Source organism: Stegastes partitus, unplaced genomic scaffold, assembly GCF_000690725.1.
Source record: "Stegastes partitus isolate 25-593 unplaced genomic scaffold, Stegastes_partitus-1.0.2 Scaffold1312, whole genome shotgun sequence".
NCBI classification, from domain to species: Eukaryota; Metazoa; Chordata; class Actinopteri; family Pomacentridae; genus Stegastes; species Stegastes partitus.
Genome location: NW_007579043.1, coordinates 4,406 through 16,708, shown reverse-complemented (window position 1 = coordinate 16,708; position 12,303 = coordinate 4,406). Strand labels below are relative to the sequence as shown.

Below are 12,303 nucleotides of genomic sequence, written 5' to 3'. Positions count from 1 at the left end.
CACATTCCCCCATTACGTATGAATCAGACAATTAGAAGCCATGTGGAATGCTGATGTGCATTTAAATCAAGGGCAATGATGTGGAAGTTCAACAGGGGTGCAGAAACCTGTGAAAAGATATAAGATTGTTTCAGACTGCTGCTGTGTCGAGAGAGCGCCCCGTGCCTCTAATGCTGCTGTTTCTACTGCAGTAATTGTTTAGTTATGCACTAGAATGGATCTTTTTTTCCATCTCCCTCATTACAGAGGCAGCTCAATCTATCCCTCAGCAAAAATGTGAGCCTGGAAAAAGAAAAAAAGAAAAGGCTTGAGTGAAATTGACTGAATTGAAATAAAGTCAATTACCCAGATGCTGTCCCAGTGCAAGTATTTCAACAAGGACCCAACAGAATGAAGCTGGAATGAAATTACGTTTTATAAATGCTCCCCAACAGTAGTCTCTTTCATTTCTTTTCTCTCTCTTTTTTTTCTCCTTCCTTGATACTGTTTCTTTTCTGTGTTTTACAAGTTTCCATTAAAGACTTCCAAGTCCGTAACAATGCACAGCTCCGAGGCAGTATAATAGAGAGCAGTTATCATCTCTGCAGACAGTTAGAAATATCTCTAATTAATACTGTATTATTGCAAAGTGGAGGGAGACTAATCACAGGCACTGCTAAGAAATCCTGTGGGATATCCTCTTCCAGTATCCTGTCCTGCTTTTTATTGTTTGCGTTATGCAATCTGACAGCAATCTGTATGTCTTTAACGAGATACTGTGTAGCAGCAGCCGGAGGGAACACAGTTTTTCTGGTCAAGAATACACTGAATGCGTGCGTTGTTTCTTCAGACAGCTTGTATGAAAAGGCTTCTGAACTTTCTTAGATGTAAACATCCACTTTTTGAATTGGTCTTCTTCCTAATATATAACTCCACACATGCCTTCTTTACGCCTTTAGGCTGGCAGTGTAGCACTCCAGAAGAAATCAAATTTGGCATGTTCTCCAACTGCTGCAAGCAAATACGAGTACACTCGCTGTGACTTTAGGTCTGTTCATTTCATGGCAACTCTGCAGAACGAAGGAGCTTCAGTGATGGACTCAGATCCTTTACTTAAATAAAAGTAGGACGCCACAAGGTAAAACGTACTTTATTACACTCAGACGTAAGAGTATCGAAAGTATTGCAGAGTGACCTGATAAAATCAGAACACTGTGGAAGAGCACAAAATGTAAGTGTTATACTGGAACTGTACTAAACTATTTTCACCAGAGCTTGTGACTCATTCTGGCTCGCAGGTTCCTTTAGACAGAAGTAAAAATGAACACATTGTTGACCATTTGCAAACCACGATCCACAGACATTGTGTGAAAAGCCGCAACAGTTTGGTTTGACAAGCTTCCAACAAAATCACAATCACGCCAAACACAGCAGCTCTTTTAGTCATACACCTGCCATTTTGCCAGTTTCATTTTGCGGTGACCTGCCAGGCTTCTGTTACAGTACGTGCACATTGATTCTCACATACCAAGAATTCACAGTTCAAATGCAAATTTACTATGCTTGACTTTCTCCATTTACAAGAATCCTCCTGGCGCTGGTTCAAAACATTTCCACTTGGCAATTTACTGTACTGTATGTCTGCTTTTGTGCAGGCTGCAGTCGATGCTCTGAGTGTGTGTCTGCTTGTCCTCTACCATCACGTGTGTTTCCCCTTCCCCAACCTCAGGCCCAGGCCGGGGCTCTCAGGAGTCATCCCCTGGAAAGGCATGACAGAGCCCCAGTGTTTGGAAATGGCTGCGCTGGCAGCGATAAGCAGTTCAAAGAAGAGAGCGCATTAATGTAATTGGCTGCCAGCAGCACATTGGCCTCGTCGTCTCATATCCGCACGCAGTAACACACACTCACCACGCAGATTATTGGAGGGGAGTGTGCGAGAGTGGAGAGAGGATAGAGGGGATGAGAATGAAAGAATGGGGGAAGAGAGAGATGAAGGGAAGGGCAGATAGAGAGAGGGGAGGAGGAGTCAGGGTCCTCATTGTGTCGCTCATTAAGCCGTGGGAGGCTCAGGGAGGCTGAGAGATGAGATGAGAGGTGTCAGAGTTAAATGTCAGGTCTGGAAGGGATGTGGCTGACTTCCGTGAAGCCTACACACTTCACACATACGCTCACACACAGATGGAGGTAGAGTGGGGATCCTCCACCGAATCTTCAGTCTCATATTATCCCCTCAACTTCTCCTCTCCGCCTCACTCTTTAGCTCCTCTCTCTCTGCCACTCACCTAGTTTTGCCCTCTCAATTTTCCACCCATTACACCCAAATTACTGGTGTCATTGCGAACTGAATTGTTGCAGCCGGATAGCAGCATTTCCACTGAATAGCCCCAACCGCTACCTACTGCGGTGGAAGTGAAGGCTATTTCCTTCAGCTAATTTCCAAGTCTGTGTGATTGGAGGCACAGAGGAAAATGCCGGGTGGCTTCCTCCACTGTTACGAAATGTTTTCACCAAAGGCTGTGAGCGGCTTTGAAGTTGAGTCTCTCGCCCTTGTATTTCAAACATTCTCCTCTTCTGTCTCTGCCTGTGAGTTCTCTGCAAGCACTCCTCACCCCACTTTATATTTATTTTCTTCTTTTGCTGCTGCTCCGAGTTAAAATCTTGCTCTAATTTTTATTCTTATCCTCAGCTCTTTCACCTCTTTGATCTTGTATCTCCTGCCTTTTTACACTTGACAGTCTTAAATGACCATGAACCCTAAATAGTAGACAAACACAGTTAGAGACTCAGTGGTGAACATAGTGGAGCTTTTTATTTGGTTAGAAGAGTCACGTATTCCCTCAGAAGTTGGTGGCAACCAGAACAGAACTTGGGTCAGTGGGGCAGTAACGTGGCTTTATATAAATGCGAATGTTGCACCAGAAATGAGAAAGTGTGAACAGGCAAATGTTGACAAAAATGATCAGTGTAACGTATTAGTAGTGGTGTTTACAGATTGTGTTGTTGCCTCAAAAGGCCTGCCAAAACAGTTATCACTTCTTCAAAATTTAGAATGCATTTCCAATAATGCCTGAAGCTCTCTAATAAATATTTCTGTTCAACAAGATACTTACACAGGACTAGTTCCATAAGTACAAGAGCTGAGCACAATTTTAACAGCTATAGTACATAAAATAAACAAAACTTTAATTTGAAAATTTGCACAGTAACTACACTCAGACTGCCCTTTTCTTTTGTTTATTTATACATTATTAAGAAAGAAGCAAATATAACATAAAAAAGTTGTGATCTGCAGTTATTAAACACAGGCAAAGCAGGCCATTTTATTAGATTTGGTTTTATGTGATTTATCTCCATTTGCTATTTTATTTTCAGCTTGAGGCTGCCAGGAAAGACTGTTTTTATTGATTATCGACTATTTTTATTACTCAATTAATCTAAGGGATGTTACTATATTAAAAAGCTCTCTCTACTACCGAATAGACAACATTAAACCTGGTTTTTGAATACCGCCTGTGTGTTTTGTCTTCAGCTGTACGTGCATTGCGCTGGAGTTGCCGTGGCACTTCACGAAAACTTTGAACAGTACACCCCTACTGTCGAAGCCTCTGCTCTTTGGAAACTTTTATACACTGAACTGAGTTAGACTCTGCTGCAGCCGCCATTTTCAGAAACTGTAGCACTTCGATTATGCTGACTAATCACGACAGACCTATTTTAATAGTAATATTTTTCTGGAATAGTGTTTGTTTTTCATGAGGATGTGCTAGTTTGCTGATGAGGGCAATAACATTATCATGATCAAAATACAGTGCCTTTAAAATACACAATTATGGCTCCTTCCAGGTCAACCGTTCAAGTTGGACCCAAAAACAGCCCACAAGAAGCTACGTCTGTCCAATGACTGTCTGACCATGGAGAAGGACGAGAGCTCGCTGAAGAAGAGCCACACCCCCGAGCGTTTCAGCGGCACAGGCTCCTATGGAGCTGCTGGTAATGTCTTTATTGACAGCGGGTGCCACTACTGGGAGGTGCTACTGGGAGCATCCACGTGGTAAGAAACACACATGCACACGAGTGCATTATATAAGCCTGCAAGGAGGCTTGGTAAACTGAAATATCTTTCTTTTGGGAGTTTAAATCTAGGCTGTTATGCAAACCTCCCCTCACTCACACACACACACACACATACACATACACACACACACAACAGACGCACACCACACACAGTGTATACTCTTATCCTAATTATATTCTTTTCACTAATTGGCTGTGAAGTAGACCTCTTCATGCAGGAAAGACCCAAAGGGCCTGTGCCTATCTTGTGTGTCCTCAGCATGAGGTAGCTTGACTATGCAAGTAAAGTCATTAAGGAGGACACTAGTTTCAGATCACTAATGTGCTCTAAAATGTTCCTCCCCTGCAGGTATGCCATCGGCGTGGCTTACAAATCAGCCCCAAAAAACGAATGGAGCGGCAAGAACTCATCCTCATGGGTGTTCTCACGCTGCAACAACAACTTTATGGTGCGCCACGATGGTAAAGAGATGCTGGTGGAGGCGAGCCTGCAGCTGAGGCGGCTGGGCGTCCTGCTGGACTACGACAACAACTCACTGTCCTTTTATGATGCCATGAATTCCCAGCACATTCACACCTTTGAAGTCTCCTTCCTCCTGCCTGTTGTACCCACTTTCATGATCTGGAACAAGTCAGTTATGATACTCTCAGGGCTACCTGTCCCCGATTTTGTCGATGGTGTGGCTTCAGATCTTCAAGAGCAGCAACAGCAGCAAATGGGCCTGTGCCGACAAGAATCACCATACTTGACCGGGATGAAGACCTGCCACTGACTGGTCCGGCGACTGAAAGGTCGATTGGGAGCTGAAAAATGATGGCAGTGTGACTGAGCTCTTCTCCAGTCATCATGAGTGAACTGGTTACTTTCTTATGGATTTAGAAAGTGTTGGAAATATGCACACCAGTCTGGAAAAATGTCAGTCCTGTTAGTTTATAGCCATCCAATGTTTTTGCAAATTCATCAGTGAATGGGAACAAGGTCTCCTGACCACAAACATCAGTAAAATTCATGCAACGCCCTGGAGTCACTGACAGAGAGCTTTGGTTAGTCATTAGGCAGGACTGGACTCCTGGTTTTCAGGACCATTTAAGGTCTTCCTTTTTCTTTTGTTTCCTCTTGATTTGACCCTAGGCAGAAGACCAAGGTGAAAATCCTCATGTCAGCCATTTAAAGTTTCAAGATGCAACACATGAACAGTGAGATGGATTTTTAAAAGATTTTAACAAGAAAAAAATACATGACATAATGTAAAGGAATCAAGACATCAAAAATAACTGGAGTATAGTTTAAATTGATTGTAATTGACCACATTTTTTTTTACATTAAACTTAAGTGATATGTGAAGTAATAAGATTTGACACATTTTAAATTGGACCAATTTTATGTCTTTAGTTAAATGAGATGATCAGTACCATTCTCATGTCTGCACACTACATGAAGCTAGCACCAGCAGCCAGATAAGCTTAATGCATTACGACTGAAGACTTTATCCCTCTCGTTTCAGCATGTAAACCTCCACAAAGTGTCAAATCTACATTTCTGCTTTATCATGGATTAACCAAGCAAAGTATTATGTGTAAATTGGTGAGCCTTTGAAATGCTGCAAGTAGCAGGATAGGCTAGTGCTGGCCAAAAATGAACAAACAAATCTTTTCTACTGGTGTCTTTGTGTACCAGGTGTACACTAGCACGTGCAGCCTCCAGGAGATAGCCATATACTTGCATTGACAACATGACAAAAGATTTCAGCTTTGATGTAAAAAAAAAAAAAAAAGGCATATATGGAAGGTATTCACAACCTCAAATACTCCAGTAAAGTATGACTAAGATTAGCTTGCAACAAGGTGGTATCTGACTGATGTATTTTCCGCTCAGGGTGTGGTGTAGCTTGGTAGGTTTTTGTGTATTTACTGTAAACAATACATGAAACAGAGTTACCACAGGAAGTAAAACTAAGTCTTGATTTCCTAAGTTGTGCAGCTGGCAGCGTAGTCTTTAAGGAGCATAATGATGCATATCGCTTTGACTTAATACTTGCATGTCATGCTAGACCTGCACTCTCAAAACTCAAAATACTTGATATATTTAGAGCTCCAGATTCCGGCGCACCGACGCAACGCAACACTCAATGGCCCAATGTTCAGACACAAGAGTGGTATCGATTTTGTCATATAACTAAGATTTAATTCTTTCAAATGTAGATGTATCGTCTTTGAGCCTACTTTGCTAGACGTTGGCATCTTGCTAATTCAGCTGGATGCTCAACGTGGACTTTCTGAGCTGCGTTACAAGGAGGTGCATTCCAAATATACTGTTGTCACCATTCACGTGTTGTATCCTTAGTGGCTGTCACAGTGGGCGTTGCTAAAGTCTTTTTCCTTGATCTTCCTCCTAGGTTTGAACCCATCAGTCCCGTTTGCATTGGTGGGTGCCAGCTTCCGAGTTTCGGGAAGTGTTAACGTTGCTCCCAGATACTGTATGAACAAGATCACAGGGGGTAGATCTGCATCATGTGACTACTCAACTTGTATAATAAGAGGTTTATTGAATTCTAGAGGAAAAGAAATTGTTATTTATGACAAAGAAGATCGATTACTTTTATTATTAATCACAACATATACATGATGCACTTTTTAATTAACACTATTTCCCCTCTGTGAGTATTAAAATAGATGGAGCTGAGTGGCAGGCTTGTACTGGGGAGGGTAAGTGACAATTCGCACTGCTGCTGGTTGTGTTAACTCACCCTTTTTTTTCCCCCTGCACATCTTTACAAAAGAATTTATAATCAGGAACTAATGCTGCTTGTCATATTAACTGGAATGAAATTTATCGCAGTAAAACATGGTTAAAACACCTTATCTGGTCACTCAAAGCTCTTTGCAATACAAAATAAGTCCCTGCTGTAAAGTCTAAAGTGTTATTTTAACTGTGCTTTGAACACAACCAGCGACTTTCCCTCCCCATCACTCTTTTCAAAAGCATATGATCAAATAATCGTGTTTAGAAAAGGGATGTGATTATGATGATGTTTATGGGATTTTTTTTTTTAATCACAATGTTATGAAGATGATGAACTAATAGCTGTTTTAAGAAGTTAGCTCTGTTGTTGACTTTTTCAGGGAAGGAGGGAGTTAACACTTAACTTTGCTGTCTGTCACGACGTCATGGCATGATTGTGTTTTTCCTCTGTGATTTATTAACACACACACGCGCGCACATACACACCCACACACCCACACATGCCATGTTCCGTTTAGGTCGGCCTTGTCGTGGTAAATGCATGATACATCGTAGGATCCCACGGTTCACTGGGTAGTTAAAGTAACTCTTTCAAGTTTGTTCGCTGAATCTTGTTTTTCTCCATCACGCTTCCAAACATTTGCTTACAACAGACTTGACCTCAAACTCTTTTTATCCTCCGTCACTTTTCAAGTAGCTGGAGCCATTCTTTGCTTTTTTGTTTGGGTTTGAAGGCCTCATGTGGGCAACAGCGGTTTGATATTCAGGTAGTGGCACTGATTCAGACAATCAAATATGTGTGTGATAGGTTGTGCAGATTTAAGAGGTTGTATCGCAGGAAAAGTGCAGAGAGATTGCGACACTGGAGGTTGTGTGTAAAACAAGATTTTAACATATATTTGACATGGAAAACTTACACCTCATTGCCATTTTCACTCCCTTTAACTCATTACCAGGTTTGTACTTAATGTTGACTGTCATCTAACATTTCTATTCTGACAGGCTGTGATTCCGTTGTCTTGTAAAAGCAGGTGCAAACTCACTTATTCACATAATTTTCTTGTGACTTTATAAGTTGCTTTATAACTCTCAGCTATAGAAAGGCAGCGAGACTCTGGCATGCAATGGCCGACAATATCTGTGCACCTTTCAACCTGCAGGTTTCATTAAGGGAGACTGCGTGACGCATCAGTCATGATTATTTGATGAAGGTATCGATTACAGAGATGATCCACTGGTCAAAGGTAACAGTGGGAGCTCCAGGATGAGGGGGAAGGCGTGTTGTTTTTTTTTCCGTCAGGAAGATTACTGAATGTTACCTGACTTCCGGATGTCCATCCATATCCACCCAGGCTCAGAGCGACCAAGTGTTGATTTGTGATCTGGACTGACAAGCTCAACTCATCTGTGCAAGTGTGCTTGGCTGGGTCACTGCATGATTACGTGACCTTGCTACAGGTTCATAACTCTTTCCTTATCTTCATGATGGGATTTTTTATCGAGTCAAACATATTCTCTCTTCTTCTTTTTTTTTCCTTTTTCTTTTTTTTTTTTTTACAATGGAAAAAAAAAAAACATGACAGGAACAGTCACACAAAGTTTCATTGCCATGCATATCAGATCGTTTGCAGTGCTCTTTTTTTGTGTCACAAGTCAATACAGTAAAATATATACGGTGAATGATTTTCAATAGCTACCCACTCCTTGTAGTGCAGTGTAATACCCTAGAGACAATGCAATAGATTCTCCTTTTTGCTTTTCTGTTTGTGTAACTTGGGAAATTGTTTTGTTTTTTTGTTTTTTTTTTTTCATTTTTGTTTTTTTACAACTCAAGAGAAATGCGCTCCTCTCCTTTTGGCATTTGGACCTTGATGAACAGCACAAAAAGAGCAGTTTTGCCTTCATGCAATGCTTTCTGTTTCCATAGATATAACTGAGATAATTTTAGCCAGAGAGGAATGTAAATCATAGGGGGAAATATATATTATATAAAGTTGTATAATATACAAAATATATATGAACCAATGTTATTTATGTGAATTTAAGTCCAATTAAAAGTCTGATCCCAAAACTGCACGAGTCAAGAATCTTCCTCAGTTGTGTTGCCTCCAACTTGCAGAAGACAGTTGGGAAATTAACTTGTACTTGGCGCTGAAAACAGAATCCATAACAGGGATCGAAATAGCTCTTGTGGTTTTATATTTATCATGCAAATGTGAAGGGTATTGATTTTCTCCTGTAATTCCCAGGAAGAACGGCAATACGTTTAGATCTCAAATTGTTGCACTATTCCTTTAATATATTGACGTTTTAATGTCCCAACACTTGTAAGCTGGCTTATAAACGCATAAAGATCTATAATAAATCTCCTTTTTAGAGGTACGTCATACACAAACAGTGCTTTGGATTGCTCACAGGGGCCTCCAAACACTGCTGTGTATTTTATACACCAATTTAAAATGCAACCCAAAGCTTTCAATGGGCCAGAGACCTGGAACGTACGATTGCGTAGTCGGGTTGCCAGACTGGCAGGTCATCCGGAGCTCAGGGTGGGTTTACTGGGGTTATACCCTCTTAGCCCTCATCTGTCGTCACTGGCACTAGTTCTCCATTACTACATAGTACTACAGTGCATGGGTCCCAACAGTGCCTGCGAGCATGGCACACACACGCGCTGACCCTGAAACGATGAACAATATGCTCACTTATTTTGCTTTTTTTTTTCCCCGATGAGGCAGCGGGACTGTTCTAACAATGTCATGAGGGAATCAAGGAAGTCAGTCCCTTAAAACCATTTAAAGTTTATACAGATCCCTATTTAAGATAATAAAAAATGTAAATGTAAAAATAGATAAATAATATGGTGGTATGATGGATACGTTTTGACCATGTGATCCTCTGCTTCTGCCAACAGCAAACCTTCAATAAGACATTGGGTTGACCAAACAGTGTAGGAATTTATTTAGTATAAAATGACGACACTAAGAAACCTACTTTTCTCCATTTTAGATTTTGTTTTGGGGAACAGATTCGTTTGGTTTGTATGAAAGCTCTGCCAACTGGCCAGTCAACTCTCTTGTGAAATGGTGTCAGATAATGAGAAGATCTCTTAAGAGTGCGAGAATTTTTAGAGATACAAGCAATCTCCAAGCTATTTCATTGCTCAGTAGAGCACCGTATAGCAATTTAACCTGAGATTGTACATTAAAAAATGGTCAATGTCTGACAAGTGAAGCCAATGAGGAAGTTATCTAAGATTGCATTCTTTTTAATGACCAGCAGGGGACAACTCCTCTGGCTATAAAAAAAATAAGCCAGATTGTAAAAAAGTAGAAAATGCCCGTATGTCCCGCTTGATTTGTTACCTCAGTAAATATTTTCCAAAAAAGTTTTTGATCTCAATCACTACTTTCAAGTCTTCTTTAGTACAATATGAAGTTTATATTGTAAATTATGGTCCCATTTAGAGTCAAAAAATCTATGACAAAGCATAGCTAACTTGAGATTGACAAGTCACTGCCATTCAGGTGGCATATCGTCCTCAAGTTCTCAGTCAGATTTATCCCTCACTCGTCATATCCAGTTTCAAAAGACCAAGTAGGCGACTGCCAAATTTCAAACTTGAAGCTTCAGAATCATCATCAAACCAAACCAATGGGTGATATCACAGTGGCTACATCATCTTTTATATGCGGTCTATGGCTATAATCCTAAAACAAACTTATTAAAGCATTAAAGCCTTGTAGTTATTGAACTTATAAGAATAACAAGTGAGCCTACTTAGCAGTTTGAGTTATTTCATTCATGTTTTTTTTGTTCTTTTCTTGCTGCATGCACCACTAAATGACCACCAGGGTTGCCAGTGCAAGAACAACTTGTCTTACACTCCAAAAGAAGACACTGAAGCAACACACTAGTTTAAAAGAATACACGATTGTCATTATAGTCAGATCTACTTGTGCCTTAGTGATGGGGCAATGATATTAATAAGGCTATTAACCTCTGCATTCACACAGTTTTTTGTCAGTCTCCCTTCATGACTTTGCCTGCAGCAGCTGTATAACTTTTAGCCTGTATTAAACTTGTGAACTCATCGTATTACTTTAGGCTTGTAGTTTGCTGTGAGAAATTTTTATCTTTTATAAGATGTGTAGCACACAGAATTCAAAATGATCAAAAACTTTAGCATGCACTTGCAAGCTGCACACAGCTGCTGTGTTCATGAACACCAACATTAAGTACCAGGCTGTTTTGGGGTTGGTTTAATCCTTCATATCGAGGGGAGAATATCTGCTTTCTTTCAGCTTTTGTAGGCATTTGATAACTTTACAAATACCGGGAATGAGGAGCATGACCCCTGCTGTGTGACAAAATATGCGCTTGATCCCTGCCCTGCAATATCCTAATACATGGCTCTGAACTGCTACTCCAACTGAAGAGATGGATTATATCCCTGAAGAAATGTGAAGATTGTCTACAGACAGACAGACAGAACTCATCATGTATGAAGAATTAAAAGGTAGACAAAAAAGTGATCTATTAGTATTGACTTTGGTTAAAATGAAACAGTTCTTTGGGAGATAATCTGCTTTTAAACTCAATGAAACTATCCATCCATTATCTATACACCGCTTAATCCACACTAGGGTCATGGGGGGCTGGAGCCTGTCCCAGCTGACTTAGGGTGAAGGCAGGGGACACCCTGGACAGGTCGCCAGTCTATCACAGAGCTACACTTAGAGACAGACAACCAAGCACACTCACATTCACACTTATGGACAATTTAGAATCATCAATTAACCTCAACGTGATTTTGGACTGTGTGGGAGGAAGCCGGAGAACCTGGAGAGAACCCACGCTGCACGGGGAGAACATGGAGACTCCACGCAGAAAGATTCCGGTGCCCCCACCGGGACGCGAACCGGCGACCTTCTTGCTGCGAGGCAACAATGCTAACCAACTGCGCCATCCTGCAATAAATATAGTAAATGCATCGTTTCTGCATATTAGCTCTCGACATCATGACCTTGCAGCTTCACCTTAAAGGTTTGAAACAATAATCATATTACACGTATACCCACACACAGTATTTGAACCCGTTTTCAAATCTATTACATTTGGTTAGCTTTTGGTGCTGTTCTAAATCCAGTTTGGGTTTACATTGATGGATTACAAGGCTCAGCGACTTAACGGCACCCACTTCAATCAACAGGTTTAAGTAGTGATTGGAGCCCCGTCTACCTTTCCATGTGTGACAGATTAACTGGCAGTTAAATGCAATGCTCATTCTGCCTGTGCTTCCTTTACACTGCTAGCCAGCTAGCAAGCAAGCCATTGGAGCAACCTGTAATTACATTTCTAATTGCAGAATAATTACGACTCCCTGTGTAGCTCATTAAGTCATTTGTCACCAAAGCCTCTAATGTGGCGTACAACAACTCCCTAATTACAAAGACTAAAAAATCTACATGGGGAGCTTTTTACTACTTTCAACTTCGCCTGATACA

At 40.9% G+C, this 12,303-nt stretch overlaps 1 protein-coding gene across 2 annotated transcripts in view; it reads left to right on the top strand.

Annotated features, from left to right (window-relative positions):
• LOC103369631 (probable E3 ubiquitin-protein ligase MID2) overlaps positions 1 to 8,867 on the top strand; it is a 76,736-nt gene extending 67,869 nt beyond the window's left edge. For both annotated transcript variants that reach the window (XM_008298386.1, XM_008298385.1), the window contains 2 exons: positions 3,823 to 4,030; positions 4,403 to 8,867. In XM_008298386.1, the coding sequence (XP_008296608.1) occupies positions 3,823 to 4,030; positions 4,403 to 4,826 (632 nt within the window). In that variant the 3' untranslated portion in view covers positions 4,827 to 8,867. The remainder of the gene's footprint in view (positions 1 to 3,822; positions 4,031 to 4,402) is intronic.
• The last annotated feature ends 3,436 nt before the right edge of the window (positions 8,868 to 12,303 follow it).